This window comes from Triticum dicoccoides, chromosome 2A (genome assembly GCF_002162155.2).
Source record: "Triticum dicoccoides isolate Atlit2015 ecotype Zavitan chromosome 2A, WEW_v2.0, whole genome shotgun sequence".
Classification (NCBI taxonomy): domain Eukaryota; kingdom Viridiplantae; phylum Streptophyta; class Magnoliopsida; order Poales; family Poaceae; genus Triticum; species Triticum dicoccoides.
In genome coordinates, this window is record NC_041382.1 from 187,296,822 (window position 1) to 187,310,742 (window position 13,921).

At 46.1% G+C, this 13,921-nt stretch overlaps 1 protein-coding gene across 2 annotated transcripts in view; it reads left to right on the top strand.

Annotated features, from left to right (window-relative positions):
- The first annotated feature begins 3,869 nt into the window (after positions 1-3,869).
- LOC119354126 (phospholipid-transporting ATPase 2-like) overlaps positions 3,870-13,921 on the top strand; it is a 21,132-nt gene continuing 11,080 nt past the window's right edge. Inside the window, exons 1-7 of one of the 2 annotated variants that reach the window (XM_037620827.1) lie at positions 3,870-4,094; positions 4,615-4,808; positions 4,947-5,160; positions 5,785-5,901; positions 11,610-11,702; positions 11,786-11,960; positions 12,775-12,941. In XM_037620827.1, the coding sequence (XP_037476724.1) occupies positions 4,687-4,808; positions 4,947-5,160; positions 5,785-5,901; positions 11,610-11,702; positions 11,786-11,960; positions 12,775-12,941 (888 nt within the window). In that variant the 5' untranslated portion in view covers positions 3,870-4,094; positions 4,615-4,686. Of the gene's footprint in view, positions 4,095-4,611; positions 4,809-4,946; positions 5,161-5,784; positions 5,902-11,609; positions 11,703-11,785; positions 11,961-12,774; positions 12,942-13,921 lie in introns of both variants that reach the window. The other variant, XM_037620826.1, reaches the window with a different exon arrangement.

Genomic DNA, 13,921 nt, shown 5'->3' on the forward strand with positions numbered 1-13,921 from the left:
AGGACAACCAGGAATTCCTCGTTGAATTAGCTGACTTTTGCGCTCATGTACAAAACCCCTTGTTAATTGGGGGTGATTTTAATATTCTTAGGCATGAGGGAGAGAAAAATAAAAACTGGCACCGCTCCCCTTACACAGATATGTTCAATTCTGTGATTAACGCGATGTGCCCTAGTGAAATTCACATGAATGGGGGGATGTATACTTGGACTAACAATCAAGTCCATCCGACCCTGGAAAAGCTAGATAGAATCCTTATGAGCAGTGATTGGGAGGACCTTTTTCCTCAAGTTAATGTTAGGAAAATTGTTAGAGACATTTCTGACCATAATGCTCTTTTGATGTCCTCTGATAACCATGTTGTCAGAGTCCCACAGCAAAGAGAGTTTAGGTTTGAAATTAGTTGGCTCAAATCTGAAGAATTCATACCTTTGGTAGAAAAGATTTGGAACCAACATGTTAAAGCTACAGACCCCATTGATGTGTTAAACATCAAACTGAAACGCTTCAAAAAGTTCTTCAAAGGCTGGGGTTCTAATAAGTTTGGGGATGAGAAGATTCGAAAGAGAAACATCAGAGATGAGTTGGCAAAAATTGAGAAAGAAGAAGAGGGGGGGGGGGTATGGTAGACCCAGCTATGTTCTGCAGGAAAACTGAACTGTTAGTGGAACTAAATGAAATATTGGTAAATGAAGAACTTTTCTTACTACAACAATCTAAAGAGAAATGGCTACTTAAAGGGGATAGTAACTCTGCTTACTATCAGAAAATAGCTAATGGCAATAAAAGGAAAAATACTATTCACTCCCTAAATATAGGGGATACAGTCATAGAGGGGACGAAGGATCTTTTAAATCATGCTACTGGATTTTATAAAGATCTTTTCGGGCCGGCACCTGGAAATCTGCTCCAGGTGGATCCTAATATATGGGGGTGGAGAAGTTAAAAGATGAGGACAATGAAAATTTATGTAGGCCGTTCTCAGAAGAGGAAGTCAAAAATGCTCTGTTTGGAATGAATAGCAACAGGGCCCCTGGCCCTGACAACATTCCAGCAAAATTCTACCAACACTGTTGGGAGATTGTGAAGGGTGATATTATGAGGCTTTTTGAGGCCATGTATGAGGGAGCACTCGATGTTCAAAGGCTAAACTACGGGGTCATTACTCTGATTCCTAAGATCAATGGTGCGAACAAAATTCAATAGTTTAGGCCTATTTGTTTACTTAGATGCCCATATAAGTTGATCACAAAGGTGTTAGACAACAGAGCAGCCCCCTATGCTGACATCTTGTTTAGCAAGCACCAAAATGCCTTTATTAAACACAGAAATATCATGGATGGGGTGCTTACTTTACATGAGATTTTGTATCATACTCATATTAAGAAGAGAGTTGGCATCATTATTAAGCTTGATTTCGAAAAAGCTTACGACAAGGTCAACTGGGATTTCTTGCTTAAGTGCCTTGAGATCAGAGGCTTTGGTAAGATTTGGTGCGGTTGGATGAAGAAAATTCTCCATAATGGCACAGTTAGTGTAAAGCTTAATAATACCTCGGGGCCTTACTTTCAGAGCCACAAAGGGGTGCGGCAAGGAGACCCGGTGTCCCCTTTCTTCTTTAATATTGCTGCCGAGTGCTTGTGTAAGGTGGTACTGCAAGCACAAGCAAACGGGTTAATTGATGGGTTGGCCTTGGATTTGGTAGATAAGGGAGTGGCCATTCTACAATATGCAGACGACACAATCCTGTGCATTGAACATAACCCTGAAAAAGCGCTCAACCTGAAACTATTGTTGTATATGTTCGAACTCATGTCAGGACTGAAAATTAACTTTCAGAAAAGTGAAATTCTTAGTGTGGGAGGAGATGAGAATATTTTGAAAGAACATGCTGATATCTTTGGCTGCCAGATTGGGCATTTCCCAATAAATATCTTGGTGTTCCTGTTAGTTATTCGACCCTGAAGGGCGTAGACTGGGAATACCTAGAGGCAAAATTTGTCAAGAGATGTGAATCTGGACTGAGAAGTAATGCCTCCTTGGGGGGCAGGTTGACTTCATTGAATGCTAATATTTTCAGCATTGCTTACTATTATATGTCTATGTTCCTTTTGTCTAAAACCATCATAGAGAGGTTGGATAAACACAGAAGGAAATTCTTCTGGCAGGTGACTAAAAACAGAAAGAGATACTACCTGGTTAGATGGTCAATGATCTGTAGATCCAAGGAAAAGGGGGGTTTGGGTGTGAAAGACCTCCACAGGCAAAATATATGCCTTTTGGTGAAATGGTGGTGGAAACTTGAGATGAAACAAGGGCTTGGGCAAGATATTATCAGAGCCAAATATTTTGGTAGAGACACGATAGCCTCGGTTAAGGGGAGAATCACTGACTCTCCGTGCTGGAAGGCCATTATGAAAGTGAAAGATCTATATATGGTTGGGAGGAAAGTGGTCGTGCATTCTGGTAACATAGCTAGGCCATGGATTGATCCAGTTGGCGACCAAGCTCCATTTGCTGAACAATTTCCCCAGCTTTTTGCCATCTGCAATAATCCTGATTGTGTCATGAAGGATTGTTTGGATGCTAACCCTATCGCCTTCTTCCGAAGGAGATTGAACTCTGAACTTAATGAGCAATGGAAGAAATTGGTTTTGATGGTTAGGGAAACTTGTGTATCTACAGAAAGTGATAGTATCAAATGGGGCCTGGGTCCCAAGCCTTACCATACCACTAAAGCTCTATATACCTATCTGGAAAGAAACATTGCTGGTTGCGACTATCGCTGGATATGGAAAGCCCGTATTCCTTTGAAAATTCAAATTTTCATGTGGCAGCTATCGCAAGATGCGGTGCTGACCAGAGATGTGGTGAAACGTCGAGGATGGAAAGGGGGACCCAAATGTTCCTTTTGTGGGGAGAGAGAAACCTCCCAGCATCTCTTTTTCACTTGCCCCGTTGCCAGGGTTACCTGGAGAGTAGTTGGATGCATGTTTGGCACAGATTTATGCTCTAACAACTTGTGGCAAGCATTCTTTTGGTGTTATACTTTTTTCCCGGGTGGCGATGTCTTTTATACAATGGGCATTGCAGCTCTATGTTGGGCTATTTGGACCTGCCGCAGTAGAGCTACTTTTGAGCACACCCCTCTCAAAACCCCGTTTGAATGCATTTTTTCTGCGTGTGCACTTCTTTGTTACTGGGCAGGATTGATGAAGCAGGAGGATGCGGCGAGTCTGAGGGCTGGAGGAGCTCTGCTGAAGGACAACACGTCTTGCACGATGAGGATCTGCGCAACGGCGCACCAGGATGGAGGAGTGCGCCGAGAAAAAAGATTGAGAAGAAGGAAGAAGATCTGCTGCGTCTTTTTGCTTTATTGCTTTTGGTCAAGATACCTCCTCCGTGAGGTTGCTGTGGAGCATGTTGCTCTGATGTGAGCAGTGGTCTTTTGATAAACTGTGAGTTAGATGTTGGGGTCCTGGATTTATAGTGTCGTCGGGTTTTCGTCCCATGATGAATAATCTCGATGGCGAGTGCTCATGGTAGGTTTGCGGCGATGCTTGAACCCGCTTTCTTCTTTCCCGTCTTATTTACTAAACTTGGTTGTATTTCCATTATGTTCAAGTAATGGAAAGGGGATTCGCCCGGTTCAAAAGAAAAAGAAGAAACAACAGCTACTGCCTGTGCTAGTCGGCGAGCAACAAGCAGGCGGGAGAGCAGCCGAGGAGGGTAGGGCGGCGGGCCGGCTGGCCGGCGGCGCAGCAGAGGCGGCGGCCGCCGCCGGGGAGCACTGCCGTGCGGTAGGGGCCTGGTTGGGAGGAGCCGGGAGGGGGAGCAACGGAGCGGGGGCAGGGCGGTGGGGCGGCGCCTGGGCGTCTGCTCCCGGCTTTTGTTGGGTCGGAAGTCGGAACCCGTTTTGTCCGACCGGGCCGGGTCCGTCAGACGAGCCGCGTCCCGCTTCCACGGCTCCACCCCGTCTAGCCCGAGCACGACTCCCCACCTTGCTCCACCACTCCGCAATTCCGTCCACCACCGCCTTCGCCGCCGGCCGCCGCAGCTGCAGCCGCCCTCCGTCGGAGATCTGGGCTCATCCGGTATATATTCATCACCTCACCCTCTCTCCCCTAAACCTCCGCCGATCCGTGCGATCCCGCGCTATCCTTACGCCCTCGCGCTCACGACTAGATCCGGCGCGGGCGATCGGAAACGAAACCGACGTGGACAGCGATGTTCAGAATTTCGATAGGGTAGCTCTTGCTTAGCATTCGGTGGTGGTTGGGAAATGACCAGATGGACGGATGAGTTTTGCATAGCTGTAGATGATTTCATTCGTAACTCGCTTACTTAGCTTTGCAGATCGAATGCATAGACTAAATGAATGTCAGCTCAGTTCAGTTGGATGCTGCCTGAGCAAACCACCATAGTCATAGGTACAGATCCCATTGGAGCTTGAATGAACTATGCTGAATTCTGATCATCTTCGAAAAATTCCTTTTCCCCTTGCTCGGATGTTGACTAATCAACTGCTGGCAGTTTGTAAAGATCAATGCTGATTCACTTGGAGCTTCCATCTTGCTGTCATTCTTAAGCTGGTGCTCTTTAATTTTGTAGCAGGAGTGCTCAGCTGATTTCACGAGGATAATCAAAGGGGACAAATTACAATAGAGTGCATGGTTGTTTCTAGCAATGAAGCGCTTTGTCTACATAAATGACGAATCGTACCAGAATGACTACTGTGATAATCAGATTTCTAACACAAAGTATACCTTATGGAACTTCCTGCCCAAGAATCTATGGGAGCAATTCAGGTTTGTATTTTCTATTAGCATTCATTCTGTAATGACTTCAGAAATGTGAGTACATTTCTGGCTTTCTTGGTGGAGAAGCCCTGACTGAAGTTGTGTTGTCTGTACTTTGTAGAACTAATGCTTGATTTGGTGTTTCAGGCGTTTCATGAATCAATATTTCCTATTGATAGCATGTCTCCAACTGTGGTCACTTATTACTCCTGTAAATCCTGCAAGCACATGGGGCCCACTTATAGTAATTTTCGCCGTTTCGGCAACCAAAGAGGCCTGGGATGACTACAATAGGTACATTTCAGACAAGCAAGCAAATGAGAAGAAAGTGTGGATTGTAAAGAATGGTGCACGCAAACATGTATGTTTTTCTTGGAGGCTTTTTTTGGTTACGTTGTAAGCATATAAAATTATTACAAATACCACTTGGATAGCCAGGGAATGCTTCCTTAGGGGTAGAACATGAGACTAGAGCTATGGATGAACCTGTTTATTATTAGCTTTTCTTAATGCCAAGTATTGCAGTAGGCCTTATTATAAAGATGGCTCGCCTGAAAGATATAGTAAGACCAGTCTAATAATAACTTACCTAGCTAATAGATAAGATGGCAACTAAAGAGATAAGATGCTAACTAATGCAATCTCAACTTGGTTACAGAGTGGCTGCTGCTGCTGGCCCTAGCCAGTGCAGTTGTGGGTGACATATATCGTGAAGCCTTTAATTGTATTATGCAAATAATGTAGAAATGGTGTGTGTGTATCCAAATTTGAAAATAATTTGTTTGAGATGTCTGATTTTCTTGCAAACTCAATACTTGTTTTGGTTCACACTGTTTAACACTATAGATGTAGATCAAGATGCATACCTATTTGTCAATAACCACTACTTTATGTTTACTTTTTGTTGTCATTTCCAAGTGTATGGACTGGGTACTATTTTGAAACTTACACCTGTGATATGGTGTTCTCCAATTCTTTTATGTAGATTCAAGCACAAGATATCCGTGTTGGTAACATAGTATGGATTCGAGAGAATGAAGAAGTTCCATGTGACCTTGTTTTAACAGGAACTTCTGAACCACAGGGCGTTTGTCATGTTGAGGTAAAACACGCTGAAGCCAACACTGCTTAAATTCCACCTCCCACCTTTGTTTTATGATTAACCTTCAACTGCATTAACTTTTGGACTTGAGTAACCTAAACGCATTTTGCTTAAAAAAGGGAATTCTGTTGTGTATGCAAACTGATATGCATGCTATATGTCCAACTCGATATTCCAATGTGAAGTGCTGTCCATGTCTAACTTAGTCTGTACGAGAATAGTGGGTATTCTCTCAGCTGAGGTGAAGCATGTCAAGTTGTTCAGTGATTTTTTTTATGTACAAATGATGACATAGGCATCTTGATCAACAAGAGCCTCAAGTATGGAGTGGTAGACGTCAAGAGATGTGGGGACCGGATTATCCTGGCCAAGCTGGTAGTTGAGGACTTGGTTCTCAATGTTATCAGCGCGTATGCCCCGCAAGTAGGCCACAATGAGAACACCAAGAGGGAGTTCTGGGAAGGCCTGGAAGACATGGTTAGGAGTGTACCGATTGGTGAGAAGCTCTTCATAGGAGGAGACCTCAATGGCCACGTGGGTACATCTAACACAGGTTTTGAAGGGGCGCACGGGGGCTTTGGCTATGGCATCAGGAATCAAGGAGAAGATGTCTTAAGCTTTGCTCTAGCCTACAACATGATTGTAGCTAACACCCTCTTTAGAAAGAGAGAATCACATCTGGTGACTTTTAGTAGTGGCCAACACTCTAGCCAGATTGATTTCATCCTCTCGAGAAGAGAAGATAGGCGTGCGTGCCTAGACTGTAAGGTGATACCTGGAGAGAGTGTTGTACCCCAGCATAAGCTGGTGGTTGCTGACTTCCGCTTTCGGATTCGTGTTCAGCGGGATAAGCGTGCCAAAGTCGCTAGAACGAAGTGGTGGAAGCTCAAGGGGGAGGTAGCTCTAGCGTTCAAGGAGAGGGTCATTAAGGAGGGCCCTTGGGAGGAAGGAGGAGATGCGAACAATGTGTGGACGAAGATGGCGACTTGCATTCGTAAGGTGGCCTCGGAGGAGCTTGGAGTGTCCAGGGGAAGGAGAAGCGAAGATAAGGATACCTGGTGGTGGAATGATGATGTCCAGAAGGCGATTAAAGAGAAGAAAGATTGCTTCAAACGCCTATACCTGGATAGGAGTGCAGACAACATAGAGAAGTACAAGATGGCGAAGAAGGCCGCAAAGCGAGCTGTTGGTGAAGCAAGGGGTCGGGCATATGAGGACCTCTACCAACGGTTAGGCACGAAGGAAGGTGAAAGGGACATCTATAAGATGGCCAAGATCCAGAGAGGAAGACGAGGGATATTGGCCAAGTCAAATGCATCAAGGACGGAGCAGGCCAACTCTTGGTGAAGGACGAGGAGATTAAGCATAGATGGCGGGAGTACTTCGACAAGCTGTTCAATGGGGAGAATGAGAGTTCTACCATTGAACTGGACGACTCCTTTGATGAGACCAACATGCGTTTTGTGCGGCGAATCCAGGAGTCTGAGGTCAAGGAGGCTTTAAAAAGGATGAAAGGAGGCAAGGCGATGGGCCCTGATTGTATCCCCATTGAGGTGTGGAAAGGTCTCGGGGACATAGCGATAGTATGGCTAACCAAGCTTTTCAACCTCATTTTTCGGGCAAACAAGATGCCAGAAGAATGGAGACGGAGTATATTAGTACCAATCTTCAAGAACAAGGGGGATGTTCAGAGTTGTACTAATTACCGTGGAATTAAGCTGATGAGCCATACAATGAAGCTATGGGAGAGAGTCATTGAGCACCACTTAAGAAGAATGACAAGTGTGACCAAAAATCAGTTTGGTTTCATGCCTGGGAGGTCGACCATGGAAGCCATTTTCTTGGTACGACAACTTATGGAGAGATATAGGGAGCAAAAGGACTTGCATATGGTGTTCATTGACTTGGAGAAGGCCTATGATAAGATACCGCGGAATGTCATGTGGTGGGCCTTGGAGAAACACAAAGTCCCAGCAAAGTACATTACCCTCATCAAGGACATGTACGATAATGTTGTGACAAGTGTTCGAACAAGTGATGTCGACACTGATGATTTCCCGATTAAGATAGGACTGCATCAGGGGTCAGCTTTGAGCCCTTATCTTTTTGCATTGGTGATGGATGAGGTCACAAGGGATATACAAGGAGATATCCCATGGTGTATGCTCTTTGCGGATGATGTGGTGCTAGTTGACGATAGTCGGACGGGGGTAAATAGGAAGTTAGAGTTATGGAGACAAACCTTGGAATCGAAAGGGTTTAGGCTTAGTAGAACTAAAACCGAGTACATGATGTGCGGTTTCAGTACTACTAGGTGTGAGGAGGAGGTTAGCCTTGATGGCCAGGTGGTACCTCAGAAGGACACCTTTCGGTATTTGGGGTCAATGCTGCAGGAGGATGGGGGTATTGATGAAGATGTGAACCATCGAATCAAAGCCGGATGGATGAAGTGGCGCCAAGCTTCTGGCATTCTCTGTGACAAGAGAGTGCCACAAAAGCTAAAAGGCAAGTTCTACAGGACGGCGGTTCGACCTGCAATGTTGTATGGCGCTGAGTGTTGGCCGACTAAAAGGCGACATGTTCAACAGTTAGGTGTGGCGGAGATGCGTATGTTGAGATGGATGTGTGGCCACACGAGGAAGGATCGAGTCCGGAATGATGATATACGAGATAGAGTTGGGGTAGCACCAATTGAAGAGAAGCTTATCCAACATCGTCTGAGATGGTTTGGGCATATTCAGCGCAGGCCTCCAGAAGCTCCGGTGCATAGTGGATGGCTAAAGCGTGCGGAGAATGTCAAGAGAGGGCGGGGTAGACCGAATTTGACATGGGAGGAGTCCGTTAAGAGAGACCTGAAGGATTGGAGTATCACCAAAGAGCTAGCTATGGACAGGGGTGCGTGGAAGCTTGCTATCCATGTGCCAGAGCCATGAGTTGGTTGCGAGATCTTATGGGTTTCACCTCTAGCCTACCCCAACTTGTTTGGGACTAAAGGCTTTGTTGTTGTTGTTGTACAAATGATGACTGATGCTTGTGAATTCCACTCTCATAATGTGTTTGATAAGTTTTTTTTTCCAATTGCCCTCATGTTAGATCAACATTTTTATCTGGTTTTTACCAGGATAAGAAATGCATCCATTTTGGGTTATGTAGGTGCTCATCCACTTTTGACGGGAAAATTTAGGGAAGGCCTCCGCAGTATATATATATTTTTTCACAATAAAGGAGCATGTTTACAAGAGTATCTACAAACAGGCAGCAAGAATATACACAGCCAGTGCCTACAAAGAAACAGTGCAAAAGATATACAACAGATTGCTCTAGAGAGTCTATCTAGAAAAAGGAAAGGAGTCCTAGACTCCTATATCATAGAACTGGATGTTTGCGTAGCTTTTATTTCTGTTTCGTGAAATAGTCTTCATGTAACTCGAGATAAATAGTTTATAGTTCAATTCAAATTTTACAGTGTATTGGTAGAACACACTTGTCTCAGTTCACAGTTGCTGAATTGTGATGTGCCGAGCTTATTTCACAATCTGCTGTGGCAAAATAGACACGAAAGGAACCACATGGAAAAATGGACAAAGAGCCCGAGCTAGCATACCACGGAGCGGACCAGGTAGAACACCGCTCCCGCGACGCGCCCCGCGCGCGCGTCACGGGGGCCCTCGATCTGCCGCCGGCGAACTCCTCCCCTCCAGCCTCTCCTCGCCGTCGCCGTCGCCGGAGGGCGTCCGCCGGGCGAAGCCCGTGCAACGCGGGCGGCGGCGGGGCCTTTCCTTCCCTCCCCTGTTCGAGGCTGCGGCGGCGCGGGTCAGCCGCTCGTGGGGGCGCGGAGCTCGGCGGGGCTCTCGGCGGCGGGGACGTCGGCTTCAACGACTGTTAAGCTGGGAGTGTGGGTGCGTCGTTGGTGGCGGGGTGTTGGTTGGGCTCCCCCTATCTGGATCTCGATCTGCGGCGGGCGACGCGGCTGGTGTTGGCGGTGGTGGTCCCACCTGCCGGTGGGCGTGTCTTGTGGGGGTTGGTCGCGGCTGTGCGTCGGCGCCATCCCTCCTTGACCTTGTGGCTCGCCATGATGGACCCTGTTCGGCCCCTTCTGGGTCAAGTCGGTGGCTTTCGGCCGCGGGCTTGGCGGCGTGGCGACTAGCCCGAGTTCCGGCGGCGCGCTCGTGTGGTGGCGCGGCGGCGGGGTTGGCTAGTAGTGGTGCGGAGGCTGCGCGGGCCTGTGCCGCGGCCTTGGTGCAGGCGGCGGCCATGGTGGCTGGTGGCTGGTGGCGCGGATGCGTGCCCGACGGCTCCGACGCTTGGAGCTCGCCGGTCGGCGCGGGTTAGGCAGTGGCCCGGGGTGGCTGCTGCTCCGGCCATGGATGGCTCCATGGCGGCTTGGCAAGTCGGCTACAACCGCGGCTGGCTTGTCCCGGCGTCGGCTCGTCCGTAGGCCGCTTGTGTCGGCCTTCGATCTGTCTCTCGTCGTCCGGGTGCTATTTCCGTTGAAGTGATGGCCCTATCCCAACGGTGGCCCATCGTTAGTCTCGTGCTAGGGCAGCAGGACCGCGCCCGTCTCGCGCCCGGTAGCAGGACCGCGCCCGTCTCGCGCCCGGCAGCAGGACCGTGTTCGTCTCGCGCTCGATGCGGCAGGACAAGTCGATGGAAGCTAGTTTGCCACGGGGTCCGCTCGTCTTTTCGGTTGGGGTAGCGGCGGGTATCGAGTGAGGTAGTGTCGAGGTCTTGGATGCCGGGGCAGCGGCCCTGGTGGTGGTAGCATGGTGCTCATGGGCACAACCCGTCGCTCGGTGCTGCCCGGCGGCCATGGCCGTGTGGACGGCGTGGTAGCCGGGGTGCGGCGTTCGGTGGCGGTGAGTGTTGGCCGGGGTGAAAACCTGCTTTATCTTCGGACGGACCGGCGGCGGCGTTGCTTGTTCCCTTCTTGAAGGCATCGTCGCGGCTCTCATTGCCCGTCGTGTGGCTCCAGGGGAAACTCTGATCCTCGGATCGGGCGATGGCGGCGCTCCGGTGTTGTAACCTTCCTGAAGACATCGTCTTGGAGCTCACGGTTCGTCGTATGTGGCTTCATTTCTTCGCGGTGGCGTGGTCACTGTTGGAGTCCCCGGTTGCTCTTATAGTGCTAGGGTTCGTGTTGCTGCGCTCAGCTCCTATGTATCCTGCCTTGTGTGTGTGTGTGTGTGTTGTGGTGGCGTGCGTTTGTACCGGGTTGTTGTCTGTCATTGCTTTATATATAAAGCGGGGCGAAAGCCTTTTTCGGTAAAATGGACAAAAGCTGGTCGGAAAAGCTGGATTATCATAATCCTCATAATTCCCCTCAATGTGAAGCACAGCTTTAGTTGTGATCTGTGTTCAAGTCTTTTAAGATTCTTCTGTTCATGTTCAGCCGATACATTGTTAGAATAATTCTGCAGTGTTATTTTTTGTTTGAGTTTAAATGGCAGCTTGGATTTTTCTTTCTATGATATGCAGTCTGACTGACCCAACGTTATTCTTGATATAACTGAGGTTAATTTGATGAACAATATTAGCCCTTCCTGTATATTTTGTGGTAGCCACATTTTAAACTTCATTTGTGATATCCTGATGATTTTATTCCTTGTCCAGTACCTAGCTATATTTTAAGTCTTGTTGTGTACAAAATAAAACACAGTAGATGAATGTCTATTGTAAACCTAACACTCTTGAGTTTTGTTATTTTGTAGACAGCTGCCCTTGACGGGGAAATTGACTTGAAAACAAGAGTAATCCCAACAACATGTGTAGGACTGGACTCTGAACAGTTGCACAAAATAAAGGTTTTAGCATTTTTGTTTCTGCATGCCTATGATCCTGCTTTTATTTATTATTCCTCACTACCTGCATGCATTAATTGACACAGGGTGTCATTGAGTGCCCAATCCCAGACAAAGACATAAGAAGATTCGATGCAAACATCAGGCTGTTTCCTCCATTTATTGATAACGATATTTGTCCATTGACTATTAATAACACATTACTACAATCGTGCTACTTGAGAAATACAGAATGGGCTTGTGGAGTGGCAGTTTATACAGGTAAGTTTTGAATTAATTTTGTCATGACCTTGTCTACCACTACACCAAACGAGATTGTAGTTGAAACATGTAGTATGTTTTTTTACACTCTTGCGTCAGTGTTACCATCAGTTCACTTCATAGTTCATACCCAGTTCTCTCTGGAGGGCAAACATGTTGACAATGTATGTTTGAAGGAAAAACAGTGTCTACTAGATAACACCCTGTGCGTTGCTGCAGAAACTTATAGCAATGAAATTATCATAATAATAATAATTAGCATACATGAAAATAATACCGCACCATGTTCTCACCATATGAACGGTAACAAACCTAGAGGTAAACAGATTGTGGATGCATGTTATATTGCCTTGTGACATTCAAGTTCAGTTATTTGTTGCTGAAAAAATAAAAAATAAAAAATGATGATGTGGAGGGCTTGCATGTGCTTGATGATGTTGAGGGCTTGCATATGGTGGAAAGTGGAAATTGAAAAGTGAAAGGGTTGCATGCGCTTGATGATGTGGATGGCTTGCATGTGGTGGGAAGTGAAAAGTGGAAGGGTTGCATGCTCTTGATGATGTGGATGGCTTGCATGTGCATTTAGATGGGATCATTTACATAGATATTCAGGAATCATTTACTTAGATATATAGGATAAGTAAGATAGAGTTTAACACTAATTACATAGGTATGAACGTGGAACCAGGTGCACAGTTTTCTATTCTAATCCTGACTGATCCATATGACAATATTTGAGAATGTTTATCTTATCTTGATATTTTATTTCTCTTGAGATTATAAGTCCGACCATTTATTTATCTCAACTTTGCAGGCAATGAGACTAAGTTGGGGATGAGTAGGGGAGTCCCAGAGCCCAAGCTTACTGCCATGGATGCAATGATTGATAAGCTTACTGGTGCGATATTCTTATTTCAACTTGCAGTTGTTGTTGTTCTTGGATCTGCAGGCAATGTTTGGAAGGACACTGAAGCTCGTAAGGTAAATTTGATGTCAATCCCAGCTTCCATATTTCTACTGTTAATATATATATTACTATTTCCTAGGAACCTATGATGAATTATCTTGCATAATGCAAGTATCTTCTCACAAACATGTAGCAAAAGTCATGTCTGTGTGCAAGTCTAAGAAACACCTCTTTCCACGTGCTCTACGTTTTAGGACCTGAAGATTATAAGCAACTTTTCAGATTTTCTTTTGTAACTATTGAAGAACATGCACATTCCATATTCCTTAACTGGGGCTATTTCTATGTTTTAGTGCACTTTCACAGGGGACGCCAACCTGAGTACACTTTTCTCTGCATGGTTCATAACCAACCAAAACATTCCAGGCTGTATCATAGAAAAGAAAAGATTTTTAGATTGGCCTTGACATGTATCTGCATTCTAGTTCTGTAAGCCTGGCACTACGGTTATTGTTGAAGCAATTGGGCTTTCTATTTTCGTGGGTTTCTGTAATGGTTTAAAAAAAAAAAGGGCAACCTGGTGCATGTAGCTCCCGCTTGCGCAGGGTCCAGGGAAGGGTCCGACCACTTTGGGTCTATAGCACGCAGCCTTTCCCTACATTTCTGTAAGAGGCTGTTTCCAGGACTTGAACCCATGACCTCATGGTCACAAGGCAGCAGCTTTACCACTGCGCCAAGGCTCCCCTTCTGGTTTCTGTAATGGTTTATATGCCTTTAATCATTGAGTTAATGTGCTTTGTGTTCTGGATTGGAGTGATTCCTAATCACCATTGCCCTTAGCCAAATAATCATTTTCATTAGTATTCCTCTTCTTTTCGTCCTTTTTAGAAATTAACATAACAACAGTCTTGATCTTAAGCAGCACTAGCACACTAGTCACTAAGTAGCAATAGAATCTGCAAATTCAAGACGATTTTTTTGTTCCTGAAAACCTTTAGCTAAATCGTTATGGTGCAGCAATGCAGATCTAAGAAATGATCGCTAACCCAGTTCT